Raw genomic sequence first — 14,391 nt, 5'->3', positions numbered from 1 at the left:
TCAGTCTCCATGGGAGGGGCAACCAAGAATTCCTCTCTGTGTGCCCAAGTAGTCCGAATGGTGCATAGATGGCAAGGCTAAGTGGGTGTTCTCCATCAGTCTTAAAGGTCATGATTAACACAGGAGTGGAGACTGTATCTGAGATATGTTGGTTCCCAGACTTTGGGGCTTTGTAGATCAACCCCAGCACCTTGAATAGAGTCCAGAAAGCAATACAGAACCAATGTACACATGAGTATAATTATTTTATTATTATTATTTCATTTTATATCCCGCTCTTCCTCTAAGGGGCCCAGAGAGGTGTACTACATACTTAAGTTTCTCCTCACAACAACCCTGTGAAGTAGGTTAGGCTGAGAGAGAAGGTGACTGGCCCCGAGTCACCCAGCAAGTATCATGGCTGAATGGGGATTTGAACTCGGGTCTCCCTGGTCCTAGTCCAGCACTCTAACCACTACACCACACTGGCTCTGTGCACTGGTATAATCTACTCCCAGTAGCTCACCTGCCAGAAGATATGACACATAGCATTTTGCACCAAGTGAAATTACTATGAACATTCAGAACTCTTATTCATTTAGACCAAGTGAGACCACCAGTCTGTTTCACTTAGTACTATATACTCTTGACAGGCTCTGTGCCCTCTCAAGCAGGCGTCTTTAAGTGGAATAGCTGTGGAATTGAACCTGGTAACCTTCTGCATGTGCTCTGTCACAGAGCTGTGGCTCCTCCCCAAGCTTTCCAGCTATTGTCAGCAATAAAGGCTGCACAATATTGTAACTCTAGCCTCAAAATCATGATAGCATAACTTACTCCAATAGACTTTGCAAGGAGGGCAGTGGAAATATATGACAAGAAAACAGCAAATGGCAGCACACAACTACAGGTTTCGGCAAGTAAGAGATTAGCGTGTTTATACGTTTAACTGTCCCAAAGGCTCTGGACAAGATCACAAGATTAGAACTGTGATTGTTTTGTTTTTAATAAGTTGTAATTTTCAGCTCCACACATTAGGACTGCTATGGGAAATGTCAATGTTGCTCAGGTGCTTCCCATAGCAGACACAAAAAGAGCAGACATCACATGCTCACATACATGCATCTTTCAGCATCTGGGAATTCTTGCCCAGTGTGCAACACCAGTGCTTCTTACAGCATTTGTAATTCGTACAGCACTGTCCTGAACCATAAGCAGAGCTGGGATCTCAAACTGCATGACAGACAGTGGACCCACTCCAAGACACACATGAACAGTTACAGTAGAAGATGGTGACATTCTGTGCGGCTCAGTCACTAGGCATGTTTTCCAAATGAGGATCAATGCTATTTGTACCAGCAGCAGAGTGCCGACAGAAGAGAAGTCACAGTTCTGTTTCAAGGTTTGGAAAAGAATGTTCTCTTGCTGTTACAGGCTCTCTCTTCTGGCCAGCTTGTTTCTTTGCTCCCTTATGTCAGTGGAACTGTTACATCTGAACAAACTTTTTTTTAAAAAAACAAATGCACTATGCTCAAGTTTATTTGTGATCTAACAGGTCTGCATAAAAACGGTGAAACGAAGGGCATGTGTTGTGGTTTTAATTTCCACCCCCCTGCGAATGCACTATATGTCCAAGTTGGTTTTGTGTTTGAACTGTGGAGTATACAGGTGAATCTCGAAAAATTAGAATATCGTGCAAAAGTTCATTAATTTCAGTAATGCAAATTAAAAGGTGAAACTGATATATGAGATAGACGCATTACATGCAAAGCGAGATAAGTCAAGCCTTAATTTGTTATAACTGACTTTAAAAAAAATGTGGATCCTTAAGATATTTTTATTCTGGTACATTTCCTTTTTTCTTGTATATATTAATTTCATTTAGGGGCAATGGAGTTTGCTTCCTCGTGGTTGAAGCCAGCATGGAGGTTTCTCTTATGGAGTAAAAGAAAGGATTGCAGGAAGCTTGATTCTCCTCAGGAACTGGGTAAGTTCAAGGAAAAGGGAATTCAGCATAGGGAACAGTTTGTTAGTCAGATTTTGGTCTTGTGGTAGCAAGCATGACTTGTCCCCTTAGCTAAGCAGGGTCCGCCCTGGTTGCATTTGAATAGGAGACTACATGTGAGCACCCTAAGATATTCCCCTCAGGATGGAGCCGCTCTGGGAAGAGCAGAAGGTTCCAAGCTCCCTCCCTGGCTTCTCCAAGATAGGGCTGAGAGAGATTTCTTTCTGCAACCCTGGAGAAGCCACTGCTAGTCTGTGAAGACAATACTGAGCTAGATAGACCACTGGTCTGACTCAGTATATGGCAGCTTCCTATGCTCCTATCCTAAGGCGGTTTACCAAAAATACAATAAAATTCCATTAAAATCATATTAAAATCAATTAAAAACCATAAAAACACCACAAAGCAGCAGCCATAAAAAGATAGGGGAGCAGAGAGAACTGGCAACCTCTAAGGAATAAAAGTCTGACCACATTTTTAACTGATAGATACTTTATTTACGGCCAATGGCCAAAACAAAACAACAACACAAACAATAAACATTATTCCAGCATTCAACATTAACTTAATCATTAACTTTAGCATCAATCAATGAACTACGAATTCTAATTGCGATGTAAAAAAAAATTGCTACAACATGAGAGATGCAGAGTGCATTATCTTCAAGTAAAATTTTCACCAGCAAAGTTTAACTGTTCTTTAAAAACATTCACAGATGTAAGATGACACACACAGAGAGCCTGGAGGCAACAAAGAAGCCCCTGTCCGACAATCCAGCCTCCCTCAATGTCAGCACGCAAAGCAAAGCCCCCTCCAATGTACTTGTTGGATGGGCAGAAACCCTTGGGAGCAGGCAGATATCCACAGCCCAAACCATTAAGGGCTTTAAAAGTGATAACCAGTAGGGATGTGCATGGACTGGGTCCAAGCCAGTTTGGCGGTGGGGGGTTTCCTTTAAAGAGCGGGGAGAGTGCTTATCCCCCCCACCATGTTTTCCCCACTGGCGCTGTTGTGAAAATCACTGGCGTGGGGCAGCAGCATACCTCCATGCTGCCCCAGCCAGCATTGGACTGGAAGTGACCAGCACACATGCGCACCAACCACTTCTGGTCCATGCTGCCCCACGCCAGCAGTTTTTACGACAGTACCAGTGAGGGAAGTGTGGCAGGGGGCAGGATGAGCACCCTCTGCACTCTTTAAAGGTAACCCCACACACACACACCCTGCTGCCAAACTGGCCCAGACTCGGTCCATGCACATCCCTAATAACCAACACCTTGAATTGGATCCAGAAACAAATTGACAGCCAGGACAGCTCTTTCAAAATAGGTGTAATATGCTCTGAATGAGCAGTTCTAGAAAGAACCCTTGCATTCTGCACCACCAACAGTTTCTGAATATTCTTCAAGGGCAGCCCCAGGTAAAGAATATCCATAACACTTCAGTCCAAACCTCTGGATGACCTCTTCCAGCAATTTCATGTAAATGTTAAACATTGTTGGCCATACTTCTGAGTAATTATGCTTAACAACAAGCTCTATGAAGTGGGGAAATCCCCAATTTAAATATCTTCTTTGACAAATTCCCCAAGTAGCTTCAGGCAAGCCACAGGCCCAGTTCAGAAGAAGAGGAGAAGGTGGAAGCAAGAGGGGAAGCTACAGCTCACTCACAACCCAAAGCACTCCAGATGTTATTCCACTACAACTTCCATCATTCTCATTCGGGGCTATGTGACATTTTGGCTGAGGATTTTAGGAATTGTAGTTCAGCAACATGTGGTGAGCCTCAGGTTGGCCAACCTGATGATAATCCGAATCAGGCCTATGTCTCAGCCCTCCCAAACACCTACACTATGAGGATAATAATACTGGCCTACTTTAGGAAGCTGCCATATACCGAGTCAGACCATTGGTCTGTCTAGCTCAGTATTGTCTTCACAGACTGGCAGGGATGCTGTGAGGATTACTGAGGTAATGTCTATAAAGCATTTTAAAGATAAAAGCTACATATTCTATATGAAGCTCCAAATTAATAAGATGCTGTTCATGTAAAGGAAATTTTAAGCCAAAGCCTGTCATTAGGTTACTTCTTAATTGATCAGGAGCTATTTTTTCCACGGGCACTCTCCCATGGTGCATCTGGCTCTTGTCTTGGTCTGGATTGTCTGTGATCACCTATGAAGGCTTAGGGGATGGACAAGCTACACCACAGCAGGGGGACCTTTGGAAGTCTTCCAACTTTGCAATTCTATGATTAACTCGTCTACATATATTTCTTAAACATGCCTGCAACATTCTTCTCCAGCATTCCACTGACAGATAATTTGAAAATGCTATATTCCTTTTCTTGATACAGTCAGATCATTTACAAATAGAGTAAGGGTGATGGTTTTTAAAATGTAGTTTAGCAAGCATCACATAATAACCGCCTTCTCAGTTATGACCTCTACTTAATGTGCTGTATCTCTAAGCCTGTAAAAGCCAGTGTGTCTGTGTGGTTTTATATCAGATTTCTAAATATAACAAGTTTCTGGAAATAGCATTCATTTTACATGGACACAAAGTTTTGCCATTCTATACAGTGCAGATTTAGGTAACTCTATAAAAATCTAAGATGGGTTGACACACTTAGACCTGCAAGGCTTGTACAGGACAATCCTGAAGGGTATTTTTAAGATAACACCTGACACACTTGAACAGTAAGCATTGCACAAAAAAGGAGGGCGCTGGAAAAGGTTTAAGCTGCCTTGCTATGGTATGGTGTTAGCCTAGGCCCTAGTACAATCCTGCCCCTAAGTCCATGCAACTTCTTCGCACTGTGTGATGTGATGAATGGATTGGTCTATATCAGACATGGATATTCACATCCATTTTAACCAGCAAGCTTCACATCCACTTTGCAGCACTCCATGATGTCAAAAGGCATTTATCGACAGATATTTTGTTAAATGGTATATATGTGTAATAAATAAAAATAAACATGTGGATGTCTTCTAACAGGTCAGCACAATAGCTGTTCTCTCTCCCTCCATAGCTTATCCTATTCACAACTGCTGGAAGGCAAATAATCTGAGGATTCTCTAAGAGTTCCTCATATTTCCCAGAGTATAAATGGGGCTGCATAGGGTTGCCCCGCCCCACCCCACCCCCACCAGGATATTCAAAGCCCCTTAGCTTTCATTTTAAAACCACCACCAAGTCTTACTTGTGGAGATGTAAGAAAAAGAAAACATCACGGCAATATTCTACCCCATTAATGGTAGAGGTAGCTATGTTCTGGCCAATGAGTACAAAGAACCTGGTATGATTAACAAACACCTGGCACTTCTTCCTTGTCATTCAAGATTATTCATGAAAGCCCATGTAAAACAGCAAAAACCTAAATACGAGTAGTACAATATGTTCAAAGTTATTTCATGTCTTAAATAATCTTGAATGATTATTTCCCTTGAGTGACTGTATGTTCCCTCATCAGAAAATCTCTAACCATGAGACTTTGTCGAATGAATAATCTCTAGAATTACCCTCATTTTACCTTCTTTCTTATAAAAAAAAATCACTGTAGTTTCTAAAGCAGGAAAACAGGCATCCACATTTATTGGCCATACAAAAACAAGGAAATACAGTAGGTACATTGGTATGTTGACCGAGACACCTAATGGCGCAGCGGGGAAAGGACTTAATTAGTAAGCCAAAGGTTGCCGGTTCGAATCCCCACTGGTATGTTTCCCAGACTATGGCAAACATGTATATTGGGCAGCAGCGATATAGGAAGATGCTGAAAGGGATCACCTCACACTGCGTGGGAGGAGGCGATGTTAAACCCCTCCTGTACTCTACTAAAGACAACCACAGGGCTCTGTGGTCACCAGGAGTAGACATAGACTCAACAGCACACTTTACCTTTACACTGGTATGTTAAGCAAGTGAATGTCTTATGGTACAGTAAGTAACCACTTGGGGGCAGTAGCAAAATTAGGACAGGACAGCCCAGGTAAGCTCCATGGGACTGGAGCACTTAGCTGAGTTTCTTGCACATTCAAGTTTGCATCTGTGTAAGACACAAATAGTGCTACAGACTTTTTAGGAGCCTGCAGTGATGTAGGTTTTTCAGAAAATGTAAACTGGATATTTTTCTGATGCTCTGTATCAATTGGGACCCAAGTTAGCATGTCTGGATTATATTTATTTTTGGTTTCAATTTATCCAAGTTTAACTCATCCATCCTCCCTTTTATAAATAAATAGACCATTTGTGCATTAACGATGTATATGATTTTGTATGTGTACACACACACACACACACACACACACTCTTACTTAACTTCTTCAGGCTAATCAACCGATACCAATTACAACTTTGGATATGCTCCATTTGACAAGTACTGTATCCGTTCATCACAGTGGCTGACATACCACACAGTGAGCCGCACATCCAAGAGGAATGGGAATAATGGGAGTAGGGAGCAGCAGTGATGCCCAGCATCACTGGCATGGAGCCTCCCCCACCTTCGCTGGGAGCACCAAAGAAAATTGAGGGGGGAACAGAAGAGCAAAGTGTTTTTTATGGGTAGGCAAGCTGTGCCCCACACATTAGATTTCCAAAACAGAAATGGGGAGCAAAACATGTCGGGGGGGGTGCTTGCCCACTCATGCCACTCCTCTGAATCCGCCCTTGGGCTGGTGACACAGAAGTAGCAAGCCCACATCCCTCTTGGATGTTTGGTACATCAGTCAGAGTTCATTTTTAGAAAGTTTTCCACAAAACAGTATATGAGAACTTTAAAAAGGGTGACCTGCTACTTTTAAAAAGTGCATATTCTAGATTCACCTGTCATAAAACATAGAACTTTTCAAATGTTTCCAAAGTTTAGCAACTCCTATGAGAACTAGTATCAAAGTAAATCAATCAATACTAGGGTACAGCTGGAAGATAAGCAAATCTATTTCACATCACAGGACTTATAAAAACAAAGCACACTCTCGACACCTAGCTTTACACGGTTTTCTAAATTTTGTACTCAGCTAGTATTCTGTCGATACAACTGTAGCACAAATTTGAATGTGCTACATCTAGAACAGCCTTGCAATACACTCAAAGAAAACAAACCCTGCAAGATAAACCTTGCAGGTAATGTGGATGTTTGCACTGATGTGATCACTGACCTTGTTAACACCTCAGATTGCAGTTTTTATCCTAGACAGGACTTTCTTCCAATTTTAGTATTTGTGCTGCTGAAGCGAGCACAGACATTACTTTTTGTTTAACAAAATATGCTACAGTAATGCTAAAGAAAGATGAGGATACGTTAGCCAGCATGGTGTAAGTGCCTGGAATGTTGGCATTAAAGTAGGAAGACATGGTTTTGAATCTCCACTCAGTCTACTACTACTACTTATATACTACTTTTCAACAAGTTTCCAAAGCAGTTTACATAGAAAAATAAAGAATACATAAATAAGATGGTTCTCTGTCCCAAAGGGCTTACAAGCTAAAAAAGAAACATGGAGGTAAATACCAGCAAGAGCCACTGGAAGGATGCTGTGCTGGGGTTGGATACGGCCAATTGCTCTCTCCCTGATAAGTATAAGAGAACCACCACTTTGAAAGGTGCCTCTTTGCTAAGTTAGCAGGGGCAACCTCACTGGGTTGCTTTGTGCCAGTCAATCTCCCTCAGCAAAAACTACCTCACAGAGTTGCTGTGGAGATAAAGTGGGATAGCCACCTGTAACATCACTGTAACAACAAATTCACAGAAGTCCTACAAATGGATTGTGTCGATCAATGAAAACTCTAGTTTCCTTCCAAAAGAGAAGGTAATTTTCTAACCAGTCTATTGTACTTAGGAATGAAGTTTTGGTAAGCCAGTGGTCCTTGCCATCCCACTGGCAATACCACTGTGCTTTATATGGATCAATTCCCACAGCACATCTCAATGGCCTTCTTGAAGCTAGGGTGATCCAGGGTTGGTTTGATTTAAATTGCCTCACAGGAGGACTCGATTTTAATGATTTAAATCACCATATAAATTACTAGTCAGGAAGATTCTATTCAACCATTTGCTATAAAAGTAAATTCTTTTTGTCCAATATAACCTTAATATATATTTATAGATGTAGGTTTCATGTTTAGAAGGTACACACTTCTCATAATGCTGTTTCATTCAGGTGACCAGGCCTTGCATTTCGTTGTTGCACTGTTTGCCTTTCACACCATGCCTTTCTTACCCACAGTTACAGGAACTTCATTAAAATATTCCCAAATGGGTCTCTCTGCCATGATACCCTTCAATCATGGAAGACACACACAGAAAAATTCCTTCAGGACTTCATGAATATGTTCTGTTTACTTTTGGTTTTGCTTTCTATTCCCCCGTCCGTGCATTTATATCCAGACTACTTCTCCTCACTAAGATCTACACCCCCCCCCCCAAATCCTCTATTCCCTTTGTCTTTGCATTTGTGGGGCGGGGGGGGGCAAGGGCTTGACTGTGTGTGTGCGTGTGCTGCATGTACACCACCTGCAGAATAGGACTATCAGGACTCTCATCCCCATATGCTGCTGTTATCATGTTCACAGAATATAATTAGAAGTTATGATTAATGTTCATGATATCTTTGGCCTAGGTTCTTTATGAATTTTTTTTAAAATCAATTTAAATTTTAAAAATCCATTTTAAATCAAATTCTGTTTTTGTTTTTAAAGAAACTGATATTTATCAACTCTGGGGAGACCAGGACAAAGCTACACCATTACATGAAATGTGAGAAAACAGGAAACAGTTCCCAGGAAGTGAGTCAGAAGAAAGAGGCTTTACCATTCCTCATCTTGATTTAATAAGGCTTCAGTCATCATTAGGATTCTGGATAGAATGCCAAACAAATAATGATAGAGTGAATGGCAACTCTGACTCTCATCCAGAATCCTGGGGCATTAAGGGGGTGTCTCAGCATCACTGGGGGGGGGGGTTGCACGCGCGTACCATGAAGGTATCTAGGGCTGATGGCAAGGGATTTCCCCATCTCAGGGCACCCTCCTTCCTCTTAGTAAAACCTCCATGCTTGACATTAATTCTGTTTTGTTACCAGTCCTTCAGGCAGTTTATTACATCTTATATGAAAGCAAGTGAATGATTCTAAAATGTTTACATTCGAATGACACACTGACTTTACAACTGTGCTTTCCGAGAAGCTCACACACAACATAATGTGCATTTATTAAACCTAAGAGCCTTTCCTCAGTGTGCTTGTTATTAACATTCATACTCTGAAACAGAAAATCCAAAATAACTCTGATTTTATTCTCTAAATAAATTATGCTAATCAAAATAGCATGCAAAAACAAGGAGGCATAGTATTTCTCACTTGGTATTTTGAACCCATAGTCACAGTTTTGCAGTATTTCTGATTTTTATTTTATTAACTGATGTTATAGGATACCTGGAGCATAAATGAGATTATACAGAGGTTCAGGACTACAGCCCACAAAGGGTGAGCAGATTCATACAAGGCACAGCAGCTCCACGCCCTGGTGGTTTGGTTTGGTTTTTTGCAAACAATGCTTGCACATTTTCAAAGGTTCCTTCATTACCTTCAGAGCAAGATATCTGCATTTTTAAGAACTCAACTGCTGGCAAGTAATGGCACTTCCTTTCAGTTCACAATATTGTTTCACACACTTCCCCACCTCCAACAACATAGCATCAAGATAAATCTCTCCAGACATACAACTATTATAGGAAAGAAAGCTGCAAGCCATTGTTGAAACAAATTGTAACGTGTATTCATTACAATGGAGCTGATTTATACCAATCATGTTTTATTTCACGTGGCTTTCTTCCCATAATTAGAGACCTATTAAATTTGCTATCAGTAACACATTCCTGAAATACAGAATTGATAAGCACAGAAAGTTAAATTTCTGCCTTGCTACTCTTAATAAATAGTTTCTGCAAAATCTACTTATTAGCCATGCGCACAGACAGCACTGAGGAAATTAGCATTTTAAAGTGTTGGCCCAGTGCCTGAAGAGAGGCCTACAAACATTAATTTTAACATTAATGAAAACAACATACAGTATTTTTCCCACATTTTAGGAACAATATCCTTAGAAGACCTCCTATAGTGTCAAAGAGTAAATGAGCATAAATGCAGCTATTCAAGACAGCCAGTTTTATACAGCTGTAGAAGACCGTCAAGTCACATCTTTTTAATCCAATTAACAGGCTTAGCCCTTATCAATTCAGTCCTGGGGTCTTCCACCGTCTTGCTATGTTATCGTTACTAATTTCAAAGTGGTAGCCTACGAGACTGAATCCCGTGCAATGGTGACAAATACCAAATGCACTTCATGCATCTAGTGGGCTCTAGTCAAAAAAAAAAAAAAAAAAAAAAAAGCTTATGCCACAATTAGATCTGTTCGTCTTTAAGATAACACAAGATTCTTCTTTGTGTTTGGAAGGTTATTTCTAGCTATTAAAAAATGCACCTGATGTTATTAAGTTGTTAAGAAAATCACAATAATGTAATGTATATAAACAAAAATAAGCAGGCATTGAGTTCTCTAGCTTATGAAGACGTATCGACAATTCCCAGTCAGTCACTTGCTAGGCAGTCAGCTGTTTATAGTAATAACGCTTGGTACATAATTCCACCACAGGCCTGGGGGGAGGGGGAGGAAACCATGGCTGTGTTGCTCATCGGCGCTATGACATCCACATCTTTTTTCAAGGGCACTGCAGCGTGTTAACAACGCTTGCAAAGGGTCAATATCTTTCAGCTTTTGTTTAGAAACCTCTACGAACAAGGAACAACAAAATCAAACATACCTATTTAATATACCCAGTCCTGCGAAATAGAGAGAGAAAATGTGCATGTGTTTATTTTAAAACCTTTCCCACATCCAAGCTGAGAACGTTGGGAATGCATGCATTTTCGTACAAAGCAAAGCGGCCCATATTTAACCTTACCTTTTTGACCTGATCATCCTTTAATTCTGTGAAGTAATAGGCCAGAAGCTGTGCAGCTATCATCCTGACTGGTTAAATAAAACTCTCTCTCAGTGGTTCTGCTGGCCAGCCCAAGAAACAATTGGGCTGATTTCTGCGAGTATGATGCAAAACGCTGCTTTTATCTCCTCTTTGTTTTCTCTCTCTCTCTTGCAAGTAAAAGATTCTAAAGAGCTTTTCTTCACCTCCCACAAGGTAAAAAAAAAAAAATGCAGCTTTTTTTGGTCTCCCTTTTCTTCCACGCGATAGTGACAGAGTATAAAACCTGCCCACTTGCTGCGCTGTGATTGGCTGTTCAAGAAGAGCTCGGCGGCATCGGAAAGAAACGTTTGCCCAGCCGCCGACTGATGGACAACAATCTCTTGCCGTCTATGTGCAGGAAGAGGAGGAGGAGGTCCATGTGGCCATCTCAGAAAGGCAGGCATCCGTGCACGTTCCTCACGTCCATGATGCTTCGTAACGCGTGAAGAAGTCGTCGCTCCAGCTTGCCGAGGAAAGACAATATGATAACCAGCCGGCTTTGATCACTGCACCGTAAACGGCAAGCCTTGAATTGTGTGTCTTTCTTTTTTTCTTTTTTTACGAGGGAACAGTCGTGTGGAAAATCCAGTATTGCAAAGCACTCCTCCTTTAGCTTCTTAACAGAGAAAGATGTGTAAAGCACAAGGAGAGCATTTAAAAATAATAATTGGGTTGCTTTGCTGCTGTTAAAATGACGCCCGTGTTCTGAAAATAGTTGGCTGCACCATAGGGTGGATTGTAATCCACTAAAGTGTATGCTATTAAGAATAAATTCGCTAGGCTATAAGGTGCTACAGGGCTCTTTGTTGCTTTTGCAGGGGAAATATAATTTGTTTTATCTTGCAGAGATATGTGATCGAGTGCTTTCTGACAGGGTCCCCGTACTTCTGTTGATATACTGCCCTTTTTTGCAATTATTGAAAGGAAGTCGTAGCAGTGGAATTGAGCGGAACGACCCGTATCTCCAGCTATTACCAGACAATGATGTCTGCTGAGCAATGTGGGTGGTGCCCAAGTCGCTGTCATGTGACCCATCGACGAGCCCTCCGGTGATACAGCATCCTTACTCTTCCCCCGCCCGGCGGCGGGAACTAGAACCAGTATTTGCATCACGGACGGTCAAATATGCGACTTTCTGTGGTAACCGGTAATAAAGAACACGTGTGCTGTGACCCCGTTGGATTAGGCAGGCAGAAAGCGCTCGAAAAATATCAAACCACGGCCTGGCCTACTACACATGCAGGAGAATTAGGTGATACCACTTCAGACTGTAGGTGAAAAATTCAATTTTTAAATTCTCAACATAAAAAAAACACCTTCCTGCAAATAGAACATAGGCACAAGAAAGGTTCTGTCCCACCCCTTTACCAGCTGTCCTGGTTTTCTTTTTGGAGGAAACTTTGAACATGAGGAGTATCCAAAAATGTGGTTCCCCACTTGTAGTCTGAAGTGGTACAGCCCATTTTACTCCTTTATCATTTTACTGTAAACCTTACCAGACCCAGATGCAGCAGCATAAGGTGAAAGACTCTTGAGAGTGCAACAAGGAGTAATTCTATTTCAAGCTGCAGGTGAAGGATGCCATTTCCCCCCATGTAAAATACTCCTTGTAACAGTAGAAGGTTGGGGGGGGACCACAGAAGGAAGAAAGGATCTGACCCAGTCTGCCCTGGACTGTGAGAATTTTCTACTTGCAGGCAATAAGAGAGCATTTTAAAAAGTGATTTCCTCATCCCTGCCTGCAGTCTGAACCAGTGTTCTCTCTAAGGCATGTGCTCACTCAGTTCATTTTAGATCCTACTCTGGTTGAATCAGGAAGGTCCCAAGTTGAATTGTTCATGCGCGCGCACTGCCTTGATACTGCCACCCAGAACAAAACTCATTCTGCACACATGAAAAAATTAGAAGGAACATTGGTCTGAACTGGCACTTTCACTACCACCTCTGGACTGTACCACTTCATTCTGCTCCACGTGTTGACCCAACCTATAAATTACTTCCTGATCCAGAATGCTGTCTCATAGCAGCAACACAGTTGTGCTGTTTTGAATGCATCCTAGGCACCACATATATAAAGTTTCTTAATCTCAACCATGCTCTCCAAAAGTACAAAATAAGATTATAGTCTGATACCAGAATTACTCTGGACTGAGGTGTCCTGTTGACATCACTAGTGGGGAGATAGTCCTGCTTCAGGAGAGGGTCGTACTACTACTGTTTGCCAATCCTTGGCTTTTTTCAATCAAAAATAGTGTGTGTGGCACTGCGTTATAGCAACACAGAGACAGAGGGAGGAGAATCACACAAGCCCCATTCAGACATTTTTAAAAAGCATAGCTGTAACAGTGTTCAGCAGCACAAATGGGTCAGAAGTCCCATCTGTCAGTCACCATCACTCCCTGCCGCACATGTTTAGAGAGGCATTTGTCTGAATAGAGAAGCATCCTTATTGCCCCAGCCCCGTGATCATGGAAGCACCCACCATCAGGGACAGAACGCTTCCCTATTCAAACAAACACCACTCTACCATGAGCAGCAGGGAGCACTGATAACTGACAGGGCAGGTGGAGGACTTGGGACATGTTTTCAGCAGCACTTTTTAAAAACATCTGAACAGGACTACTGTCTCTAAAGAATTAGGTTCCTATACACTTGGGTACCTGCATTCCAGACTGTACTCACCATCTCAGTTGATATTTGGATGGAAAAATCATGTTTCCCCATTGTCAAATACTGCTGTTGAAGTGTTGGGGGAAATTTATTTCCCTGCAACAGAGAAGCACTACCCTGAGGAAAGATATCTAGCTTTTGTGTGATAACCAAATAACAACTGTGCAAAAGAAAGGATAACATCTGGTAAGGCCCTAAGGCTTCAGTCCTTGGGTGTAAGTACCATTTAACTCTGTGGCATTTACATTTCTGTAAACACGCACAAGACTGGCCTATAAGAGTATGTGTATTTGTGAAAATTGTGATTTTCACACACTCATTCTAAAATACTAAACAAATATTTTAGCACAAGATTATATGGAAGCTGATCCAAAGGGGGCATGCTGGCTTTTTCAGGAAGCCGCAAGTCTTGGCAGGTGTAGCACAATTTTGCTAGTGGCTTGGCTAATGTCAAATAGCTGCTGGATCACATTCCTTTGCTCCCCCATATACAAAGGGTGTGTTACTGCTAGCTGCTTAGTAGCCTCACAGTGCAATAAAGGAACAGGAACATTGCTATCTTTGTCCTGAGCAGCAATACCTAAGGGCCTAGTTTTGAAGTAGTAAACCTGCATACGGGGCTTCACTGCTTCAGATGTTGGTAGGGGCTCACATGGTGGAATGCTGCTCTCCTACAAAAAAAAAAAAGTGCTACATGTGGGAAGTTTGGTGTT

General features: G+C 41.7%; 1 protein-coding gene and 1 long non-coding RNA gene across 8 annotated transcripts in view; one reads left to right on the top strand and one right to left on the bottom strand.

The window, feature by feature from the left end:
- The window catches only part of HK1 (hexokinase 1), an 85,605-nt gene that overhangs the window by 50,565 nt on the left and 20,649 nt on the right, over positions 1-14,391 (bottom strand). Inside the window, exon 1 of one of the 3 annotated variants that reach the window (XM_053311463.1) lies at positions 10,949-11,242. The exons of the other annotated variants lie outside the window; for them this stretch is intronic. Coding sequence (XP_053167438.1) covers positions 10,949-11,011 — 63 coding nt within the window. The 5' untranslated portion in view covers positions 11,012-11,242. Of the gene's footprint in view, positions 1-10,948; positions 11,243-14,391 lie in introns of those variants that run through there. 3 annotated transcript variants of the gene reach the window in all.
- The window catches only part of LOC128351709 (uncharacterized), a 39,898-nt gene that overhangs the window by 18,893 nt on the left and 6,614 nt on the right, over positions 1-14,391 (top strand). For 2 of the 5 annotated variants that reach the window (XR_008319992.1, XR_008319988.1), the window contains exons 3-4: positions 1,862-1,963; positions 8,686-9,216. This is a non-coding gene — a long non-coding RNA (uncharacterized LOC128351709). Of the gene's footprint in view, positions 1-1,861; positions 1,964-8,685; positions 9,217-11,236; positions 11,800-11,932; positions 12,279-14,391 lie in introns of those variants that run through there. The other 3 variants (XR_008319989.1, XR_008319991.1, XR_008319990.1) reach the window with 3 other exon arrangements.

The sequence above is a fragment of the Hemicordylus capensis genome, chromosome 3, assembly GCF_027244095.1.
Source record: "Hemicordylus capensis ecotype Gifberg chromosome 3, rHemCap1.1.pri, whole genome shotgun sequence".
Taxonomy (NCBI): Eukaryota; Metazoa; Chordata; class Lepidosauria; order Squamata; family Cordylidae; genus Hemicordylus; species Hemicordylus capensis.
Note: the sequence above shows the minus strand (reverse complement) of the source record. Positions and strands in the feature narration are given on the sequence as shown.